The sequence below is a fragment of the Haemaphysalis longicornis genome, unplaced genomic scaffold (genome assembly GCF_048455015.1).
Source record: "Haemaphysalis longicornis isolate Haplotype H1 unplaced genomic scaffold, Haemaphysalis longicornis Haplotype H1 scaffold_4, whole genome shotgun sequence".
Lineage (NCBI taxonomy): Eukaryota > Metazoa > Arthropoda > Arachnida > Ixodida > Ixodidae > Haemaphysalis > Haemaphysalis longicornis.
Genome location: NW_027526361.1, coordinates 39,944,425 through 39,966,964, shown reverse-complemented (window position 1 = coordinate 39,966,964; position 22,540 = coordinate 39,944,425). Strand labels below are relative to the sequence as shown.

General features: G+C 48.1%; 1 protein-coding gene across 2 annotated transcripts in view; it reads right to left on the bottom strand.

Annotated features, from left to right (window-relative positions):
• Positions 1–22,540, bottom strand: part of LOC144178534 (nephrin-like) — a 188,794-nt gene that overhangs the window by 38,609 nt on the left and 127,645 nt on the right. For both annotated transcript variants that reach the window (XM_077706464.1, XM_077706465.1), the window contains exons 3-5: positions 8,170–8,434; positions 6,064–6,273; positions 2,686–2,988 (exon numbers count right to left, since the gene is read on the bottom strand). In XM_077706464.1, coding sequence (XP_077562590.1) covers positions 2,686–2,988; positions 6,064–6,273; positions 8,170–8,434 — 778 coding nt within the window. The remainder of the gene's footprint in view (positions 1–2,685; positions 2,989–6,063; positions 6,274–8,169; positions 8,435–22,540) is intronic.

Sequence of the window (22,540 nt, the reverse complement as noted above, 5' to 3'; positions counted from 1 at the left end):
GAGAGCCGTGCTGCGGATACGCAAAAAGCAGTGACGTAACACGGCGCTTTGCGCCGTGTGACGTCACTGCTCCTTGCCTGGCTCCCTGCCCGGCGTCCCTCACACACGTTGCTTCCCTCACAAACGTTGCTTCCTGCCCGGCGTCCCTCACACACGCGCCCAGTGTCTTTGCCGATCGCACGTGGCGGCCCGGTCCACTTTATGATCATGCAAGGGGTAGCCGGGTGTGGAACCGATGGCTCGTGCATCACAGCAACACCGGCGTGTGCTTGTGGAACCATCTTAGCTCTGGGGAGAGAGAGAAGTGAACTTTATTGGGGTCCTGCGGAGGTAGCTGGGTGGGCCACGCAGGGCCGCCCGCTACCCGACGTTACTTAAGACGTCTCCGAGGCTTGGCCCCCCCGACTCGCGCCGGGTCGGCGCGCGAAAGACCTTCGGGTGTGATCCCTCGGGCCCCCCGTCAGCGCCTCCCCGTGCGTTTGCCGGGCGAGAGCTACCTCTAGCCGCTGGACGGCATGCAGCTGCTCTGCCAAGTCCGGCGATACTACTGCACGGGCTGTGTCTTCCGGCAGTCGGCCAGGAGCGGCGACCGCTACTTCTGGATGTCGGGTGCAGTCCCAGAGAATGTGGGTTAGTGTTGCCCGGGCACTGTTGCACACACTGCACATCACTTGCAAACACCTCCGGGCACACGTAGCGCGCCAGCGCCGGCGTGAGCACGGATCTTGTCTGTAATTGTATGTACATCACCGCCTACCCTCGTGTTAGGCCTGGGTGAGGCGGAGGCATGGTCCGGCGTCCGTGCCGGTACCAGCCCAGTACCTCCGCGTACGCGATTGGTCACGCTGGGGCAGAGCCGCATGATAAATATACATGTGTCACATAATGCGTATACCGTGTGTGTGTCACTGAAGCAGCTGTAAGCATGATAATCAAGCTAATCCTAGACAACCAGGAAAGCTAAGAATAACCAACTGAACCTTAGCTCACGCTACGTACATCCTGGCATTGTCGAGCTAGGCCACAGCAAATTTGTTTCGCTTACTATCGCAAAAACCAACCCAACGAGCCGTCCTAACTAAATGGACGCTGGGACTGCCGGTTGACGCCTTATGTTTTTCCTCGAATGTACCTGTGGTTTTCTATGCGCTAGATAATGAGGACATGTATGACCGTACAGTGGCGGCGGTTCCAGGAGCTTCGGATGATTCTACATATACAAAGCTCTTGTTCAAGTATCCGCTTAACTTCTCGCCGGAAGGCTGAATCGAGGGACAAGGGGGTATCTTTTCGAAGCCTCTGTACGGGTGCCTGACGCCCCGGGGCTCTGTTTGGGTCTGTGACGCCGCGTGACTGCGGTGGCTAGATAGCGTGACCACGGACGAGCTAGCTACGGCAGGCTGCGCCCCTGTGCAGGGCTGTGCACGTAAAAATAGCGCCAACAACTCACGTTTGTTACCAAGGCATCTCGACATCGCCTGTGGCTTCGCTTTTGCCACATTAGTTATACATTGGCAGTGATGCACGCTTTACAGGAACGGAGAAAAAAAGTTTAAATGCCAAAGCCTTGGTTAACTCGGTAGGTCGACAATCCGACGTCCTTGGCACAGAGACAGCACAAAAAATGCCAGACAGATGGCACGCACAATGTTCGACAGTCCAAAAATAAAAGTAAAAAGAACTTACGTTGAAAAAAATTGTGTAAATTTGGGGCTGGCTTGAAATTGTACAGGAGTTCTCTGGAATGCATAATGAGTAAGGTTCGGAAATTTGGTAATAATGCTTTCGCAGTCACTATATCGTAATAAGTGCTTAGTTGTTCCGTAACTCCTAAAGGAATCATGAAGGCTAAACACAAGCGTGTTTTGTTTGTCTGGACTAACCCTTAAGAAAACTCCCTCAATTCTATTCCGGCCCTGAAGGGCACTGTTTTCACACACAAAAAGGAACAAAAAGAAATCAAATTCTGTGGGATACAACATCAGCAGCGGCGTTGTAAGTCGAATACTAAAAACACAGATATCAGTGCGTTAGCTCTACGTTGGCGTTCAAATGGTACGCTGAAAAGGAACTAGAGTTTTTTGCGGTGATTTCGGTCGGTGGCCGGAGGTCACATAAGCGTGTTCCTTTGACGTCGCAAGGACTGGACGCAAAAATGGCTACACTTTGAAAGTTTTTGGGAAGGTTTTGTGTAACATATCCTCAGTGCACAAAATGTGGCTACATATTTTCAACCGCGAAACCTCCGCGAACATGGCAATGTAGTGCTTTTCTCCAATGACGGGAATAAATGCATCGAAGCAGAACGGACAATCGGTCTAGTTGGTATGTAGTCATATTAGTAGAAGAACTGCTCAAACAGCAAGGACGAAGGAAGAAACGGGCAGCACGCTGCACCAGAGTTTCATACTAATAGGGAAATCTGGCGCCACTGTCTAGGGGAGCCGCACTTCTGCGAGCATTCCATCATATACCGAGAAGACCCATTCCACTTGCCCTTGGCATGGCTCATTAGCAGGCTTGAAAGTTGCCTTTTGCCACAAAAAAAGCAACAATAATAATGGTAAACATCATTCAAATTTGTTTTTTTATTATAATACTGAAGCTTGAAAAAGACGTATTTTTTAGTGATTGCTTAGAAGCTTCATGCAAGATGAACAAGAAATGTGGTGTGACGGTACTCACAGAGGACCCTGATAGTGGCGACGTCTTCGACGGTGGCGTGCGGCAGGCGCTCGTTGAATGCGCGGCAGGTGATCTGGCGGCCGTCGTCCTCCATGGCGGGCGTCAGGATGAGCGTGCTGGCCGACGCCGAGCCGTCGCTCGCTGCCTCGGCCGTGGTGGGGCCCGCGGGCAGCCGCTGGCTCCCTTTCCACCACGTGAGCTGGGCGGGGGGACGGGAGCCCGAAGACACGCAACGCAGCTGGCCCGGACGACCGGCCTCGAGCGCGTGCGTGGCGCCCACGATGGACACGCTGGTCGGGCCCACTGAGAGCAGGCACGGGGTTCGGGTTGGTTCGGAGGAAAGTTTAACAGGGCGAATGGAAGGCTCCACGCGGTAGACGAAGATGGCGGGACGACGAAACGAGGAACCAGGGTACACAAAGCATGAACCTGGTGGACTTACTTTAACTGATTAAAGGAGCAAAAACCTCAACAAAAGGAGAAACAGGCACGGTGGACAAGTAGCCTCGTCTGCCCTCCTTGTGTCTCCTTTCTTTTGTGCAACAAAAGGGAAATTTGAACCAGTTGGCTTGGAATCATGATTTAACAGCACAGGGAACGAGACGAGGATCAGAAAGACAGCCCTTGTCCAGTGCCTTTCTGCTCTTCGTCTTGTCCCCTGCGCTTTTAAATCATGATTCCTTTCTTTTCGTATTTTTGTGCACCGTTGATTTTTTCAAGTATGCCGAACTAGCTCGCCCACATCAAGCTTTTGTTAGGACATGCTGGATTACTCGTGTCCACATCAATTCTGTTTTGCGTTTGTGCATCTATTATACTCGTGACACTTTGAGCACTCTGCCAAGAAGAAACCTCTCCTGTCTCTACGGGCTAAATATCCGCCGAAGGAAACCAGGAAACTGCAACCCATCCCCAATATCATTTTTTTTTCTCTTACTATAAAATCCTTACCCCATCACTTGCGCCATGCAAATTTTCAGACCCCTTTCTCCATCTCTATGACCCATACATGTATATTTATTCACGTCTTTATTTGTTTGTATTCGTTTGTTCTGATTCCGCTGTAACTCTCTAATTATGAATACTGGTCACGGGTGGAACAGAGATAAGTAGGCGCTCAGAACCATGTCCGGTATGCATGGTGCATGGTAAACACAGCAGGCGGTGCTGGCCCGTAAGAGTGTAAAGTTATTTTCTGTATATACTTAGCTCTTCCAAGCAGCCGACGTGGTTTGTATCCTTGAGCTTCTGTGTGTGTTCCGTGTTAGAATAGTTTCGGTGCACATTATTTCTCCGTGCTATTAAATCTCTTGCCCACTACTCGCGCTATGAAATTTTCGGTCCGCTTTCTGAGTCTCTTTCTCTTTCTGCTTCCCCCTTCTTCACTAACGCATTTATTTATTTACTTATTTACTTGTTATGGTGTAGCTGTAAATTACGTATACGGGTCACGGGATAAACATAGATAACACATGCTGAGCACCGTGTCTGGTATGCACGGTGCATGGTAAACACAACCGGCGATTCTTCCGTGCATGCGCGTAGAGTTCTTTTTTTATATATATACATAGCACTCCTGAGCGGTCGTCGAGAGTTGTATTCCCTCTTGTGCCAATGGGTGCGTTTACAGTTGCACTCGGGTACAACGCGTACACATTTTCTTAACGCAGAAGTTTTCCTTTTACTGCCACTGTCAACACGCTCCACCCCTTTTATAGACGCTTTAATATCTCCAGATTATGAGGCCTATTTTTGTTTCAATATGCCTAGAAATCCGGTCTTTGGGTTTCAAATAATGTGTCACATAATCAATTAAACGGGTAAACTAGTACGCATGCTTTCACATCCTTCGATTGTGGAAATAATCAACGACAACTCCTTTAGGTTCTATTTTCCGCTTGTTTTGATTCGATGAAAAATTACACGATTCCCCTTTCATCATTACCACTACATCTACACAAACCTGACGGCAGGTATCAGCGCTCCATCAGCATTCCATAATTCCACAAACCAGATTCCACAAACCTGACGCAGTGTCTGTACAAAGTGAATGTTATTGACTAAGCACAAATTTTTCCCTTGCGGACCAGTCAAAGAACTAAGGAATATGCTCAAACCAGCTAGAATCACTAGTAATTCAGTGTAGCAACAACACTTAACTTCAGCTCCTTCGCCAGAATGTCTCGCCAGTTACGCAGTCGTTTAACCTCTATTCTGCTGTAAGGCAGGCAGCCCCAACTTTGGCAGTTAATTGGATTATGGACCCTACACGGCGAATACAATCTACAAACATTTTTTTCCAAACTTGAGTTGCTACAGATGAAAACCAAACCTTCTCTCACCCTGCTGTATACATTGCCAGCCCATCTGACCGTCTATTACGCGTGACATAAACAGCAATAGTGTGCAGGCGTCTATTTATTATTCTTTCATTTTGCCTTGCTGTGTTCTGTAACAACCAAAACCTCTTTCCTTGTGTAGGGTGGTATAAAGCGGTCGTAAAGTCTGCTTAACATCACGGAGTTTCCATTCCATTTGACCTACACAGCTGAAAATTAGCTCACCGTGCTTTCATTTCCCGTCCACGGTAATTTATTGCCTGATGACAAAATAATGCACATATTTTTCCCGCCTTTGAAACACGCTCCATGAGCATTTACGCAGCGGCGGAGTTAGCACAGGGCATCGGAATAGAGCAAATTTGTATGCTGCCATTCGTAAGACGTTCGCATGGACTGTGGAGACAAGGTTCAGATAGTATGGTGATGAAAGACGCTTTTGTAATTCTTTTCATATGCTCAAGGCACTATTTCAGGGAGTTTAGTGTTGCCCTATAGTGACCTTAAAAAAGATATCGTCTGCGTGGAAGGAGGGCTTCTGGCGTTTTAGTGCAAAGTGAGGTCTGACGCTGTGGGTTATGCCACACGCTTATTTTTCAATTACCATAGCCCAAGGATGCAAAAACTAACGGAAGATTAAAGCTAAATAACCAATTAAAAGCATCTTTATTTAGTTATGGAGCTTAAAAAAGTAGGTAACGTTTCTTTAAAAGAAACTAACAAACGAGCAAATATTAGTTGAGATATGCATAACTCGGAGTTATAGTACGATTAAGCGCGTTGTTACAATCGGTGAGGTACATTCGAATGGGTAACATATCTTACTAAATGAATCATCGTTTTTTACGTATATAAGCACCTCACACTAATGCATAAAATCATTTTTTCATTCGCTGCACCAATCGCTTGCATAGGTCTCCTGAGAGCAGCTTTGTGTTAATTATGTTCTTCACCGGTTGTCATTGACTTGCATCCCAAAAAGTTCGAGCATAACTGCGCTCAAAATTCAGGGCCGAGTCAGAGCTCTCAAGCAACGTACGAATGATATCTATGACGACGGACACGCTGAGTGGCTCGGAGATGTTGTTGTTCGAGGCTCGGCAAACGAGTGACGCGTGCAAGTCCCGGCGACCCAGAGGACCGACGGCGAGCTGGCTAGCTGCGTCGCCACTGCCATCACCTCCAGGCACCAGGACGTCTTCCAGGCGCTGGCCGTCCCGCCACCACGACAGGGTCGCCGGGGGACGCCCTGCGACAACGGCGTCAAGCACGCGCGATGAATGAAACTAAGGCGAGTGCGAACTGATCAACATGTGCAATAAGGCTAGTTACATTAGCTAGTTGCTGGGCTTGCTGCCACCACCCGATCGTTTCACGAATGCATGTCACGTCAAGCGTTGTCTAGACTCTGGGAACGTTGTGGTTCATTTACTAAGCCACCGCTGGTTAGCGTTGCCTGATTTCGTCCTCTCTCTACGCCCCACACCTCCTATTTTTCACTTTTTTCTGCTCTCTCTCCCTCTCTCCCACCCCTTTCTTTTCGCTCGCTCTTCTCTGTCTCTCCGGGTTTGGCGGTTTTGTTTCTGTGCATCACACCTGTGTTAATACTCTGCCTGTTCCAGCAACACTCCCGCTTTCTGTTTATAAAGCAAAGCTATAGTGTTCTCACTGATGGCGTCTGTAACGGGAAAGCGCCAGATGAAGTGAAAGAAAAAAACACTTCCCGTAGCTGGAATCGAACATGGGTCCTCCGCGGCATGAAGCCGGCGTCTATCCGACTGCGTCATTTCGACGTGGTCGAAAGTCAGTCCAAACTCAGATGAGAACCAAAGAATCCGTCACGAGAAAGCTTCGCGTTCAACCATCGCAGTCGTTAGCACGGGGGGTTCATGATTTTTTTTTTTTTTCTCTAATTCAGAAATGCGAGGCGAGTCATGTTGAAGTGCAATTCAGAACTGGCGAAGCGTGCGAGAAAGAGTCCGAGGTAATCGATCACTCAGTTGCACTCTTACAGTTGGAATAATTCGTACACCCCGCATTTCCCGAAGCTCAGGAAAGAGTCCTAGCGCGAAGGGTGCTCCTTCTCCGGACAGACATCAGGAAGCTAAGATTCAGTACTTCCTAACCTTACAAATGTAACCAGTCTGACATGTTAATCATGTCCTGGCTTACACCGAGATGTTTCTGGCGTGAACTCACAGCTTACATAGCAGCAAAACACTTCTATCAAGCCCCTTAGAGAAAAACGAAGAATCCATAAAAAACAACTTTTCTAGTACTCGCAATGGTGGTCCGATACATTTATGCCAACATATATTTGCTCCACCAACACCGTAAGCAAATTTAAGGCAAAACACAACTGCATTACCGAGCTCAGCACATATTCACAAATAGCCGTTATGGTGGTGGTTACAAAAATAGCTTTAAAACAACTTCTTGTTTGGTCACACACCTTTTATATCGTTTAAATGCGCTGGCTGAAGTTCCTCGGGGAACTTAGTTCTGCTCACGTGCGTTCGATACGGAAGCGTTAGGGTTTCGCGTGGCGATACACATCAAAGAAGTCTGTACTGCTACATCGCTCTTGCGTCTGTTACGTCGCTTTCGTTTCTTCTTGTTTTGGAGCGAATTACTTCCACAGGCACACTAGCGACACTTCAGGTCACAGATTCCCCAGAATCAGCAGCACTAACCCTGCACCGTGCCGGGATGGAACAAGAATTATCGGGATGCGTGTCGCATGACCGGTGAACGTGACGTCACCGCAAACAACGATGCAGCAACGTTCGATAATCGCTGGCTTTCGCCTTCAAATCACTTGAGAAACTTAAGCACTCGATTAATTTTTCCGTTTACACTGAAAAGAATATAATTGTTTTATGCCTTATCACAGAAGTCCCAGCAGATCTTTTACTCTCAGAATCGGCACATGATTTCACGTCAAATGATTGATTTCAGAAAGCGTTCCCCTCACTGCCGATTGGTCGCATCACAATGAATTTACCCGGTGAAGCTCTGCTTGTGTTTCCAACGTTAGCGCTGAAAAAACAAAACGAAAAAAATGTTTTTTTCTTAATGCTTTTTTTTTTTTTTTTTTTACGCTCACATCTATAATTTCGAGCGGCGGCAGCGGAGGCTCTCTCACCTCCGGGAGCAGTGCAGAGCAGCGAGAGGGACTGTCCGTCGGCGGCGGTGATGCTCCCGTTGAGCGGTCGTCCCCGGCTGTCGCGGATGAGCACCGCCTTGGGCGGCACGAGCACGGTGAGGTGCACCATGCGGTTCAGCGTCTGCGCCTGGCGGAAGTCGACGCGGCACACGTACACGCCCTGCTGGTCGGCCCGCAGCGCAGAGAGCACCAGTCCCACCGGCCGCAGGGTGAAGCGGGCCTCCCAGGCGTCGTCTTTCCACACCTGCGGTGCACAACGGGGATGATCAGAATCGGCGTTGGGGAGTGCACTCAGATGGGAAGAGACACCAGATACTGAGTAATACTATTTGTCACAACCTTATTTTCTCCCGCATCAAGTGACTTCAAGGGTTTCTATGCGAACTCCTACAATTAAGGGGAGAAAGAAGATACATTTGTGGATCTTTACCACTGCGTGAGCACATCCCCACCTTTCCCTCGTGAACTTGAGGTCCGGCCTGATGGGCACGCCTCGCTCTGGCTTCCTGTTCTGCCTTCCTGCACTGGCTGCACACTCCGTTTTACAGCGCGCGCAAGCGGTGGCGGGAGTCGCAGAACCCGTCGAGACGCCGCAGACGCAGGTGGAGCGCTGCGCTTCGACCTAACGTTGCCCTGGCAACGTCGGTACCATTGCGAAAGCAGCTCATTCCACGCACTGCCTCTCCTCGGCCGCTCTGTGCTCTTCGGTCGATTGCTCTGTCGACAGATCGACGCTGATCTGCGAAGCGACACAAAATTATGGCCGACCTCCCCCATCTATTTCTCACGAAATAATAAAAAGCCCAAGGAGTGCATGGAATCCGTAAAAACAGCCTTGTAGAGAACTAAGGCACGATCCTTTTTTGGAGTGCGGAAGCTGCAGAGCCTTGTGTTATGCGCTCTTGCGTTCTATACAGGATTTAAGTAGAGAGCTACCAAGTGCACCTGGACTGCTAAAATCGCCTTTTCTGATGGGAGCAGGTTAAGCGCCAGGGACAACTGGAGGAAGGAAAACAGACAGGAAAGGGGCGCCCCTTTCCTGTCTGTTTTCCTTCCTCCTGTTGTGCCTGGCGCTTAACCTGCTCCCATGATGAAGTACCACGTAGCTCGCATCGACACATTAATTCAGCCTTTTCTGAGACAATTCAAATTATTTTTACCTGCTTGAACGCGGAAGTTTGAAGTTGAGCAAACGGAGAGCTTTGTGGTTTGGCCCCATTTAATTTGCCTTCTTCACGAACGACGGTGACTGCGGCACCGATGAGGATGATTGCTTGATCAGTGTTTAGAAGGGCTTGGATGTGCTACCTGGATATAGCGGATATGCGAAACCTGCCCTGCCATGACGTCCACCATGATGAAAATGATGATGTTGGTAACTGTACGCTTCCCGTTGAATAATCGTGGTGTCACGCGTACGTTATTTAGCTATTGCTACTCCTCTCTTTTTCTCTAAACTAAAGCTCATATCTCCAATCCGACTCCACACTAAAACTAACTACCGTTGTGAAAGCCCTGCCCCACCGTTGTCACCATAAACAAGGACGTGCGGTGTCTGCGAAATGGTGGCGCGCAGTATATAATTCTTGCAGGTAGGTGGTAAGCATCAGCCGGAGTGTTATATGTAAGCTGTTGATAGTGTTCGTTTTTTTTTAATGTTCGGTGTAGTAGGAGTAATCTTGAAAATTACTGATAAGGTGGAGGTAGGGGGGAGTGGTCCGCCTTCTTGCTCTGGGAGGCCGCGATTCCGCGCTGCTTCCAGTGCTCTAATCAATACCGCTTGACGTTGTAGGGGCGATAACCTGGTAAGCGCGGTCTCCCGCTGCTCAATAGGGACATTTGGTGAAGCGTGTGGCTTATGTAGGCAAGAGTAGCAAGTGGTAGGTATTGGAGGGGGAGGCTACGTTCTGGCACAGGGGTCGTAGAGGGAAGGGGATATGTGGGTGAATATTTTTTTTGCAATAGGTGTTCGCTTGCAGTCTTCACAAGATGTACGCCTCGTAGGTGGACAGCGGAGGGGGAGGGTTTCGCCTCAACGTATTCAGGTAGTGGGCTAAGACGGCACTGTATGCGGCCCAAGCAGATAGAAGGGGGGAGAGAAGGAACCGGGTTTAGGTAATGATTCTGGCTGTGCTGATGGACGCATCCCGAGTGAATATCGCGGGCAGAAGCGTAGGTTGCTTCATCCCCTTCAAGGTCACTGTGGGCGGGGGTCCATATGACGGGGATTTCTAAATCTTCAGGGAACACTTTAAGGAGCTTGCAGGCGAACGCACAATGAAAGTCGGTGATTAATCAAGCAGAGATTGGGTTTTGTACGGGGCCGCAGCGTGGGCGACGGCAAGTGCCTCAACTACGTCGCGTGCGAGGTGGCCAGCTGCGACCACGAGCTCCTTACGAGCTCCTTGCTTTCGCACTTGCAAGCAGTCGAAGCTGGTCAGCGAATGCTTTTGCGTGGTCACCACCCTTTGCAAATTGTTTCGCTGACTTGCCATGCGAAACGCGCACGAGGAATGCAGTTGCGAAACAGTGATTGCGGCCCCCGCTGCCCAGTCGAGATACCTCCTAGTCCGTGTTGAGCAACAATCTGCGTGGGCAACGGCGGTCCTTTTACATAAGGGCCTGTTCATGTATGTCCGCCCACGGTGCAAAGTTTGCGACCATGCGTGTCTTCTCTGTTGCGCGGGGGGTAAAGATGAAATGCAAAAAAAAAAGCACACTGCTGCGGGAAGGGTTATTCAAATTAGAGAAACGGACATTCAACTCGAACACACAAGGACTACTGGAGCATGCTATGGCAAAGGAAACGTGTTGAAATGAAACCAATGCAATGGAGGGTGATTTGAATAGCTCTCTGACGTGAGAACTCGCTATCTCTCAAGTGCTGAATATTTGCGCCGTTCTCGAGGTCTACGACCACACAATTGACCACCCTTCTTTATCGCGACTGTGCTTAGCACCCCACCTTGTACAATCGCGTCTGTCGTATGTGAAGCCTGTCAATCAAGGTCGCAGAGGAAAAATGCCGCGCGAGCAAGAGAACGGGTTGCTAGGCAACAATTACGTGCAACGGTGCGTAGCGGTTTTAGGTGGGAGCGTTCGAAGCGCGTCGCCTGCTGACGCGCTTGACTTCGCCGCTGCCCCTCCACCCAGCACTGCACGTATTTGAGTACTACCTAAATTGGCTTTGTCAGTAACAATGCTAGGAACAGCGGCTGCTGCATGTGGCAATGGGGAGCGCGGAGGACGCACAGAGAACGACAGTATGAAGACGGAATTAGCGCGCATACAGCCGGGGCTCACGTGGCCTTCTCTCCTTGTGTTGTGCGGCGTGCCGTCTGTATAAGCTTTATTGTCTTGCAATAATTTCAGAAAATGAACAGACCAAGTATTTCGACCGATATCGACGCTCCCCGTAGCGTTTGTCGAGTGGTAAAACAGCGTAAACAACGCCAAGCTCACCGTACCTTCATTGACCCCAGCATGGCGGCTGAACGAACTTAAAATAGGACAGATGAAAGAACAGGATAACCATAAACAACGACACGGCGCTCCGCTTCCTCGTCCAGTACAACTCGCGTTCACCTTATTGAAACGACTTCCAGTTATCTTACTCCACACAATGCCGTTTTAATTATTTCACCAGAAAGAACGTACAAACGGTTGATAACTTTTCTCAGCGCTTTTTGATGTTTTAGATGCAGGGAAGTTGTCAATAGAAGGTTCTCTTTCTTTTCCTCGGTGAAGAAAGCTCAACTGATGAATGCCTAAATTGAAATTGGAAAGATTGGACTTTTTTTCATTATTATGCCTATTTGGGCCGCACTAATATGGCATTTATTGATTTGTTCTCCTCATAATTACAAAACCGGAATGAGAAAACAAATTCCTTTCATCTTGAACAATGATACAGTCAGCATTACAGGTAACAAAACTGCCTTGTGAACCCGATATCTGTTCCGAAAATTTTCTATTAGAACCCCTATACAGAGTCGTGCATACCTCATGCACAACGGCCTCTTTTGTTCTCTCAATACTATAGGGCAACATTTTAGCTTCTGTACGACGGTGCAGTGATACACTCTCAATTCTTTCGAGATTAATTCTGAACCAAGGCGATTCGCTAAAACTCGCAAAAGCTTGCACATGTCAACTTCGGTGTCTTGCAGCGGTTCAGGCGTTTTTTATCCAAAAATTGGGAAGCCGGCCCAATTTTTGGATTGGGCGGCTTCCCAATTTTTATCCAAAATTGGGAAGCCGGCCCAGTGCACTCCACTGGAATGCACCATCCAACAGCCATCCACCAGTCACCAGCCATCCACCCCCAATAACCACGCAAGTCCCCGGATGCATCAATTGCACTGCAGGGGCCGCACCAAATATTTAGCTCCTTCTCCGAGTATGTCCAGGACTACAAGCCGAATGGAACGGTTGCAAGACGAAATGCACTGCTTTTGTCTCCAAGTCAAGCTCAACACTCGCGCCTCACCTCTTGGTAACCAGCCATGTAGGTTGCCGTCTCCTTTTTGAAACTTCACTCTTTTCAGCGGCATCCACTTAATTAAGGAAGCGAAGTTCCTTTATCTTGCCTAATCTCTTTCCACCCCACCACCCAACTAGGTCGAGTAGCCATCCTTGTGTTAACGGAGCTCATTATTCTTTTGAAGAATGGCCCTAAGGTCACAGCGTTCAGAGGAAATTGCGAACTATATTCTGCGTTTTCAAATTCTCATCTGAACCTTGTTTATCCGCTTCCACATGATAGTCAAGTTACGCCAAAGCATTGTATGTGTCTGTTTAAGCTGGTATTAACTCATTTGCGAAGACGTGTTTCAACGTAGTTATTTATTTATGTATCGCTCCTTTTGCAATGAAAGGCATTAAGTTGAAAAAAAAAAGTGTCGAGCTGATACGACAAGCTGGCTGTTTTTAGGCTCAACGGGGTCGACGCTCTCTCGTGCAAAAACCAGAGCTTGCCTATTCGCGCAGTGGTAGCAAGTTGTTGCCGGAGCTCCGTTTCCCCGCGATGATCATTTTTCAGAAATCCGTTTCGGAGGAACGCCTTGTTTCGGACCTGCTCGGCAACAGAGCGCTCCAGAGTGTTTACTTTGCCAAATGATTCCTCGTCGGTCCACCGCAGTGTGCGCCGAGTTTCTCGGAAGCGCAGCTCGCTCATCTCTTTCGACCGGATGCATGGGGAAGATTGTAATAAACTAGCATATTTAGTACCGGAGCCCGTATGCCAAGAGAGATAAAAAACACAAAAGAAGACACATAAAACTACCGTCGTTGCTGCTCCGTGCTTTCGGCCCAACCCCGGCCATCTATTGCGAGTTTCTGCGAAAAGTTGGTCGAGAGTAGTCGAAGAGGGGAATGTCAGTGCGGGCCCCCAAACTTCGGCTCTTTATCCACCACTGACTGTGCTCTGCACAAGCACCAAGTATGTTTTATATAGTGTGCGTCTTGGATGGCCTTCAGTAAGGATTCTTTTTTCGTGCGTAGGTCAAGCACACGGACTCCTAATAGCGGGTTTTTTATTATTTTAGGCCATGATATTTATTACAGTTAACTGGCTATATCGAACGAATACGCAAAAATCAAACCAGGCGCATTTCTGCATCCCTGGTGTTTTTGGGGTCCTATAAAAGTTCCCGCGACAAGAGCCCTTATCCCACGAGAAACAGATTGGCTGTTCCTGAGCAAAATAAGTTTTATGTCACCCGGCGCGGGTATCAGTTGAATACGCTGGCAGCTTCTTAATATGAAGTGAGTGGACCTGTGTAAAAGCTCTAGCAGCTTTACACAGCAAGAGCTGTAATTTGAGCTGTGTAGAAAAAAAAATATCCCGGGCCATCTCCACTAAGGTGAAACCTGGGGAGGAGCGAAGCATGCACTGCATAAGTGTATTCAAAGATTGTAAGTGTCTCTCTTGCCACACGGTGCACGCTGATTGGGCGCCGGAAAGGCGCCCGTGGGAGGAGCAATCGCGCGCTTGGTTCAACGCAACTTGGTTCAATCCGGTTCAACGCAACACAGCAAACTTTTTGCACCTTTCCCTCGAGAACCTAGCTTCACCAGCGCCTGTGTTGCCCTACTTGCTGTGTTGCTCTTGCTGTGTTGCCCTACGTACATGGGATGACGCACTGAATGAAAAAGGTGGCAGCACGGTTTGGTGTGGACGTAGTGTTGTCTGCTCCTTTTAAATTAAACAGCGTTTGTCCGGCACTCCAGCGGTGTGCTGCAGATGAATTGGGCAAAAAGAGAAAGGAGCGCGTAGAGTAAATCATGTATCACCCTTTGTGCCGTGCTGTGTGACTCTTGTTTCCATCATTCCTTTATCGTGCGGAAAAGTGTGTGTTGGTCAGACAGGTCGCTGTGTAGACATCTGACTAATGGAGCATCGTAACACGCTTAAAAAAAAGAGCATGACGCACGTCTGGACGAGCATTGTCACACGTGTGAGCACCGTCGCTATCCCCTTTTCCGCGAGACTGATATCCTGTACAGTTACAAAGACAGGCACACTACAGAGCTGCTGGAATCACTCTACATCAGAAAATGTGGGAGTGATTGCATCAGCGAGTCATCAGTTGTCTTGCATGAGAAAGAATTTGTTTATTTGGAGCGGTCGGTGCGATAAGGTGTTCCAGTAGTAAGAAGGGTGCGTTGTCAACTGTTGAGTGTTTTGGTCGTGTTAGTATGTCATTGGCTGGTGTGGGCACGTGGCGTGGGGGAGGGAGATTCTGTGTATGGATAAGTAGTTAAGACGTCTTTTCCATTAAATCGAGTTGAAAGTCAGCGTTTGTCCTGTTCACTTTTCCTTAATTGTGTCCCTGTTATTTCGCGCTGTTCCCGAAAATGCAAGTGCTCTTGCTCTTGTTCTTAGTAAAACTCTTTTTGGAGGGGGGGGGGGGGGATATTGGTGAAAAGGGCCCGAGTGCACCAACTAGCCCAACTCGCCACCCTCCCACCTTATATTCCTCTCAATCGCCGCAACTCCTTTCCCAAGTTGTGTATTTTTCTCGCCACGCGCGGCTTCTCTCTTCCCCTGACATGGCGCTATGCAGCGTGCTCTTCGCGGCCGGCTGTGCGGCGCACTAGAGCGTGCGCCGTGATTAAAGTAGCTGCGCTATAGTAAAACGTCATTGTCTCACCCCACCAATCGTGTGTATCGTTATTTTGTGATGTACAGATCACGCTACTGTCCTTATAATTCAACATAACAAATATTCAATAAAGCTAAACCACAACATAGGACACCCCAGCAGAGCGCCAGCTTCGCTGTACTTCCCTCTTCTCAGGCTGGAACGGCTCCGATTTTTTAATGCGAAGCTTTCTATGCCTTGGCGTACGGCATTCGACAAAACGCACTGCAGCAGATCTAACTTTACACAATGGGTTCCACAAAATGATGACGACGATGATTCAGGTGACGATGATTATGATGATGATAAGCGGAGGCATGTCAAGCGCCTCAAGAAAAAAAAAACCCTCCTCGTGGTCTGAATCGAACCTCGGTCGCTCGGGTTAGGAAGTCGACGTCTATCCGATTGCGCCGTTCCGACATGGTCGAAGAAGAACTTCTAGACCTTGTCTCCATTCTTGATTGTAGACAATTTGGTCTTTTAGCATTGAGGCTTGGACTTTTCCTTTGACTCGGGTTTCAATGAAGAAACCTTGGCGTTTCAACCAACTTTGTCGTTAAACGAACTCAGGGGCGTTAAAACTTTTTAGAGGTGTTTTTTTTTAGGATGAAGGAAAGACGAACTTCTGTACCTAAGCTAAACCAACGAGTCGGACCTGTCCTGCGGTCATCAACAATGGCAAGCACCCATCCCTCAGTAGTGGTAGCTTTGACTTTTAAGCCGCGTTGGTAAGTAGCCACCTTTCCTCTGCCACTTCGTCTCAAGAGCAGGCGTTGCATTTCGACGCTTGCTTGCGTGTGCTCACACTTGAGCGCTCTTCCCCATATGCGCTTTTGCGTATTCTTCCGTAACTGGGTTTGTGAAAGGGACGTTCTGCTGCTGAGCACGAGGACACGGGTTCGATTCCCGGCCGCGGCGGCCGCTTTTCTGATGGAGGAGAAAAGCAAAAGCGCCCGTGTGTACGAGATTTCAGCGCACGTTAAAGATCCCCAGGTGGTGAAAATTAATCCGGAGCCCTCCACTACGGCGCGCCTCATCGCCTGTGTTGCGTCGGCGCGTTAAAGCCTACAATCAATCAAATCAATGAAATGGGTTTGTGAAAGGGGACTAGATAAATAGAGCAGCAAAGACGAAAGAGAGAGGGAGGAGGAGGAAACAGATCTGCAGAGAGAAAAACAGGAAGCAGAACTTGGGCTGCCACAAATGGATATGCCCCGTCACTTCCGGCTTGCCGGAAACGCGCTGCCTTCGGTCTAGTTTTGTCTCCTCTGGACAGAAAGATGAAGTCTCGGCTCGATATTGATCGATCGATATGGCACAGGCTTTCCATCATTTCTGCTTTGCGCATAGTCAGATCGTCACTCTGAGAAGACCAGAATCGGACTGAAAAAAGTAACCGAAAGAAAAACGACAGCAGCAACAACAACAAAAAAAGATCAGTACACCTCTGCCACGCATCGTAATATAAAAAAAAAAAGGAACATCACTTCAGCCGTTGAACACTTCCGAAGACAGAGTGCTGATACATAAAGCATTTCTACCCTACGCGGCGGCGCCCCGCTATGATTTGGCGGGAACGCTGGGGTGGTGCAATATGAGGGATAGTCTACAGTTGGACAGTGGATAGCAGCTTGTTTTTTTTCGGTCAGGAGAGCGCACTTCTACCAGATATGGCGGGAAATGAGGAGCTCGTGTACCGCTTTTTTTTTTTGTGAAGCGTTTGAATTCCCTCTAGCATGCAGGATAGAACAGTTGTGAATAATGATCATACTCGTTCCCCCTCTGGGACATAAGGTTTTAAACCTAAATAATGCGACATCAAAGCCCGTACTGTCTAAAAGTTTGACTGAGCGTCTTGAATAATACACTAGAGGGCAGCAGGGTCCTCAGGAAGTACCCCCCGTTGCTTGCTATTGCCCATGAATTTTAATGCTCGTCTCTGGGAGTATTTTGTTTTGCCGAAAGCTCTTCTCCTTGCAATGAAACAGTCAGGCTGTTGCTTTGCTGTTAGTCTCTGCAGCTCAGAAACTCTGTTCGGAGTTGTATTATTAACAATCGAGACGTTTCTATCCATTGCAATCGTAGACATTGCTAGTGGCAGAAGAGGGAGAACTAGGAACAAAGCTCCGTCCAGCCAGAAAGAAAGACACAAAACATCGACAACCATCTTTGGTAATACGTGTTTGCATATGTAAGCTTGGGCAGTGTCTTTGTATTTAATATAGGTTCTATGAGAAAAGAACCAGTGATGCGGGATAGAACGTCATTACCGACTACCCGAAGGCAAAACAGGAAAAAATGTGCGAAGGGAAGGATAAGGGCTGTACGGGGAAAAAGTAAAGGCAATTGTTACCATAGAAACCATCAGTGGCAACAGATGAATGCCGGGCTTAGAACGGACATCGGACGCCATTTCACCTCAAAAGAGTTAAAACTTGCGCTTGTTCTTGTGTAATCATAGGAACGGGAACAACAGTGGCTCTAGCGGAAGAGAAAAAAGGAGGCAAACAGAGCTAACGTGTTTGTTTTCTGCGCTATTCGAGCCCTCTGACGTGCTGTTGTTTGCATGCATCCAGCAATGTCATTTCAGCTGACAGGGACTTTGCGAAAAGAGACCGTAAACTGAACAGAATGGAATTTCTTCCGCCTAACCCTAACCTAGTCAGGCAGCAAGCGGCTGAGACAAGCGTGGTCTAACATTACGTGCACTCTAGTCAGACAACATTTTTTGTCTAAGGGAAGGGCAGAAGACCCACCAGCGTGCAAACACTGTGGTGGATATCGCAATCAGCAAAATGTCCTGTGGGTATGTCCAAGCGTTTCTGACTTACGCATACCAACGCAGCTGTCATATCCCATTGACCAAACCTGGCTGACTCTCGCCTCTTTTCTTTCGAGGAACAGCCAGCTCTTGTACGGTACATCGAAAAAACACTATAGAGCAGAGTTTAGCATTCAGTGAAGACGACCTGTAGTCAGGTAGTCTGACACGCCATTGGTTCTAAATGAAGTTCTCTCTCTCTCTCTCTTTCTATATATATATATATATATATATATATATATGTGTGTGTGTGTGTGTGTGTGTGTGTGTGTGTGTGTGTGTGCGTATATCGGAAAAAAATTCGAAAGTCAGTGACTGGGACCCGAATGGGGAAGAAGCGCAGTTGTTTGTCTCAACGAAGCACACTGGGCACTAGTGACTATAGAACTACGCAAAACTATACATGCGGTCGTTCTTGTCCTCCCCGTTCAATAAAAGCTCGCTAATTCGAACTTCAATCGTTCGAATTTAGGGATGTTCGAACCGTAAGATTTGGTCCGGTCAAGTCTTCATATAAACCTCCGTACTGAAAAGACCGTTGATTCTAACGCGAGGGGCATCCGCCACGGACAATTCGAACAACGCGCCACCACGCCAGCCGCTTGAGACCTCCCGCACGACGTGAAAAACGGCCCCGCCGCCTACATACGAGGCTTCGTCGGCTCCGGGAAGAAGAGAACAACGGAGAGAGAAATTAAATCATGTGAAAGCAACCTACAACCCCATGGTGGTCGTTCGGAAGAAGTTTCTTCGGGGACTACGTCGATGTGAACACGAGTTGACGGTGGGGTGCGTGCGAACAGATCAAGGGCGTCCGCAGAACTTTTTGCAAGAGGGGCATTCATTAGGAGGGGGAGGGGGGAGGGGCGGGCAGTTGGATAGCGCTAAAAAGGCGTTATTTGTGGTGACAAAAATTACAAACCGCGAATTAGAACCAAACTTGGAGAATATACATTGGATTTTATTACCTAACAAAGAAATAAAGTAATAAAGAAAATTCAAAAAGTTACTGTCACTTTGCAAAGGAGAGTGGTGAGGCTCACTGCGTGAGGGTTCTCGACTCACGCCAACTGATCACCAGCACAAAGCACAATACGTTCACATACACACAACTGCACTCCGTCAATCTTTCTTGAATAGCAGCTGCAGACGCCTCGGGTTTTTCTGGGCAAATTGCGAGATGACATGTGAGATCAAGTCTGTTGAAGTGGCTCATACAATTAAGATGCTGCTGGCCTGCCTGACATTCAATGCAGTACAGGCATACAAGCCTTTTGAGGGGCTGATTTATAGGTGTTGTTTCGGGGCTTGGGTGGTGCCGACATTTCGCAATTTCGAAGGAAAGGGTGTAGAAGAACTCTCGCTACCAGTGACAACCACGAGGTGGCCCACGAAGCACTAGTGCGGCCATCGGTGGAAAGTAATGACCGGATGAAATGCCGCCCATCTCTTCTTCAGTTTTGAAGTACGCGAAAAGGAGACCTTCCGCTAGATTCGCCCGTTATAGCAAAAGGTGCTGGCTTTCACCTTCAAGAATAAAAGGCAGGCTTCAATCACGGCTTTTCTCAAGCATTCAGTTGCTGACATGCTCTACTGCTCCACAATGATGGTGATTATGAGGTCCAACGCACGCCACACAGGCGATGAGGCACGCCGTAGTGTAGGGCTCCGCAATAATTTTGACCACCTGGAGATCTTTAACGTGCGCCGAAATCCCGAACACACGGGCGTTTTCGTTTTCCGCCGCCGTCGGAGAGGCATCCGCCGCGGCCGGGAATCAAACCCCCGTCCATCGGCTCAGCAGCACAACGCCTTAGCCACTGAGCCACCGCGGCGGGTTGCTCCTCCACAAACGCATTGTACGTCTTTTTACCTTACTTTCGCTAGTTCGAACTTTCGTCAATTAGAACTGAGGTACCGTCTCCATTCAGTTCAAATTAACAAGCTTCTACTGAACAGACAGAGAGAGAAAAGGTAAAGTAAAAGCGAAATTTCTAACGCTGGCACTGCAGCAGCTAACTCTTATTTATTTAGCATAGCTTTTGCAATAAACAATAACTGAAATATCCAGCGGGCAAGCCAGGTTACTGGGAGGATTTGCTATCCCGTCTTTTCTAATTGTTTTCGTTTTCTATTTCCGCAAGGAAAAAAAAAAACAGGCTCTAAGTTCTCTAAAAAAGAACTACCGATGGCCAGCATACGTTTAGATAAAATATTTCATCTGTTGTTCTTGTCTTATAAACGAGCTGTGAAACTGGAAGGTTCATGCCCTCTTCTTAACCCGCATCTTCTTCATTCCTCTCATCCCCTATACGCGCCTTTTCTTCCCCTCCCGCTTCCCACGCACAGAATAGCTGAAAAGAGCTAATGTCATCAGGTCGACTCTATGTGTTTTTTTTTTTCTGTGTAGTCAAGTTCCTCTGTTTCCTTTGAAGGAGTCTATTGCTCTTATAATGGATAAGAACGTAAATGCAAGGTTTTTTACAGCTTGTTGAAGCAACAACACTTGAGCAGGCCACGCGGTCCGCATGTTGATTTGCAAGTAGCGAACGTCATTCTGCTTTCATCTCTCTCTCTCTCTCTCTTTCAGTCCATCTCTCTGTTTTCATCCCTCTATCTCTCTTTCAATATCTCTATCCCTCACCTCTCACCATCCCATTTCATGTTTCCTTCTCTCCCTCACTTTCTCACTACCAATCTTTCTCCCTCCCTCCCTCCCTCCCTCCCTCCCTCCCTCCCTCCCTCCCTCTCTCTCTCTCTCTCTCTCTCTCTCTCTCTCTCTCTCTCTCTCTCTCTCTCTCTCTCTCTCTCTCTCTCTCTCTCTCTCTCTCTCTCTCTCTCTCTCTCTCTCTCTCTACTTCATTTTCTCGGCCTCTCCTGTCTCTTTTTCCCAGCGCTGAGATCGGAGGTGTCAGTGATGTGGCTGCATTAGAGACAATTTCGAAGTGCTGCCTAATTCTAACGAAGAATGCCTGCATTTTGAGCACCTCAGGAAGGCCACCTCTCCGCCCTTCGCCTTGATGGATCCTCGGCTTTCTAGTCTGGGACACGTTGGCCAATCTCAGCGTCAGCTAAGAGAAGACGAGGCCTGACAGATTGCCATGGCGATGTATCCTCCATCATATTCCTATCACTCATAGTCATCCCATCTCCTTTCTTTTTCGTTATTTAACCACCATATCTTTTTTTCTTCGCAAATCTCGTTGTTGTCGCACTTTTCTGGTGCAAGGCTTGTAAGTTGTGCCTTTTTTTTTGGGGGGGGGGGGGGGGTGCCAGCGATGTGTTGCGTCCACTGGGTAAAGGAGAGGAAAGAAATTCATTCTCAGGGTTGTTGTTGTTTTTGTTGTTGTTGTTGTTTATGATGATGATGATGATGTCGCCCCTATAACTGCAAACAAATAAATAGAAAAAAGACATATTTTTAACCATGAGTTGAAAGCCACGGCCAGGTTGACGGTTCGAACACGATGGAATTAAGGATTGTTTTGGGTCTACATTTCCTCAACTCCTTTACCATTGTTTCGAACTAGTATAAGTTCAAAACAATGGCACAAGAGTTTGACAAAAATAGACGTATTTTTTGCCAAACGCAACGCGTTTTACAAAGCGTATTTTGATAGAACGTATTTTTTTGTCAAACAAAACGTTTCGGGTACCTCCCTAACACCTGAGATGAAGCGGTTTTACGTACTTACACTTCGGCGTTGCATTAATTTAGTCATGCGTTTATTACTGTAGCTAGCATAATGTAAGGTATCATGGCATGTTTTATACAATCTAAGCTAATACACACGCACCCATCGCTACTGCAGCTATCAAAATGGTGTGTTATTACTATACGCCGTCGAATAGCAGTCGCAAGTTTCAGTGTTCGCGCTGCAAGGGGGAGAAACCGCTGCGATGCCGCAGTGGTCGAGTGTACATGATTTCGTCGGTTCTATTCCCAAACACGACAGTGGTTTTCCTGGCAGAGGCGAAAAACACAAGTCCTATTGATACTTAACCTCACGTTAAATGTCCATAGGCGCTTAAATGAACCCACAGCCCCCCCCCCCCCCCACCCTCTCTCTCTCTCTCTCTCTCTCTCTCTCTCTCTCTCTCTCTCTCTCTCTCTCTCTCTCTCTCTCTCTCTCTCTCTCTCTCTCTCTCTCTCTCTCTCTCTCTCTACATCTTAGATGCCTGCAGTTGCCCAGATGTAGCTTCGTCGCAAAACCTACATTTTATTTCAACGAGGTGGACACGACCTCGTGCAGCTGACGTTAAGTGGCCTGAGTGGGCACTTACCAATACAAGTTAAAGTGGTATTTACAGAGTGCGCGTTATAGGAAATTTCATAGAAAAGTTCTATGCATTGCAGTGCCTTGAAGTCGATGTTGCATTACGC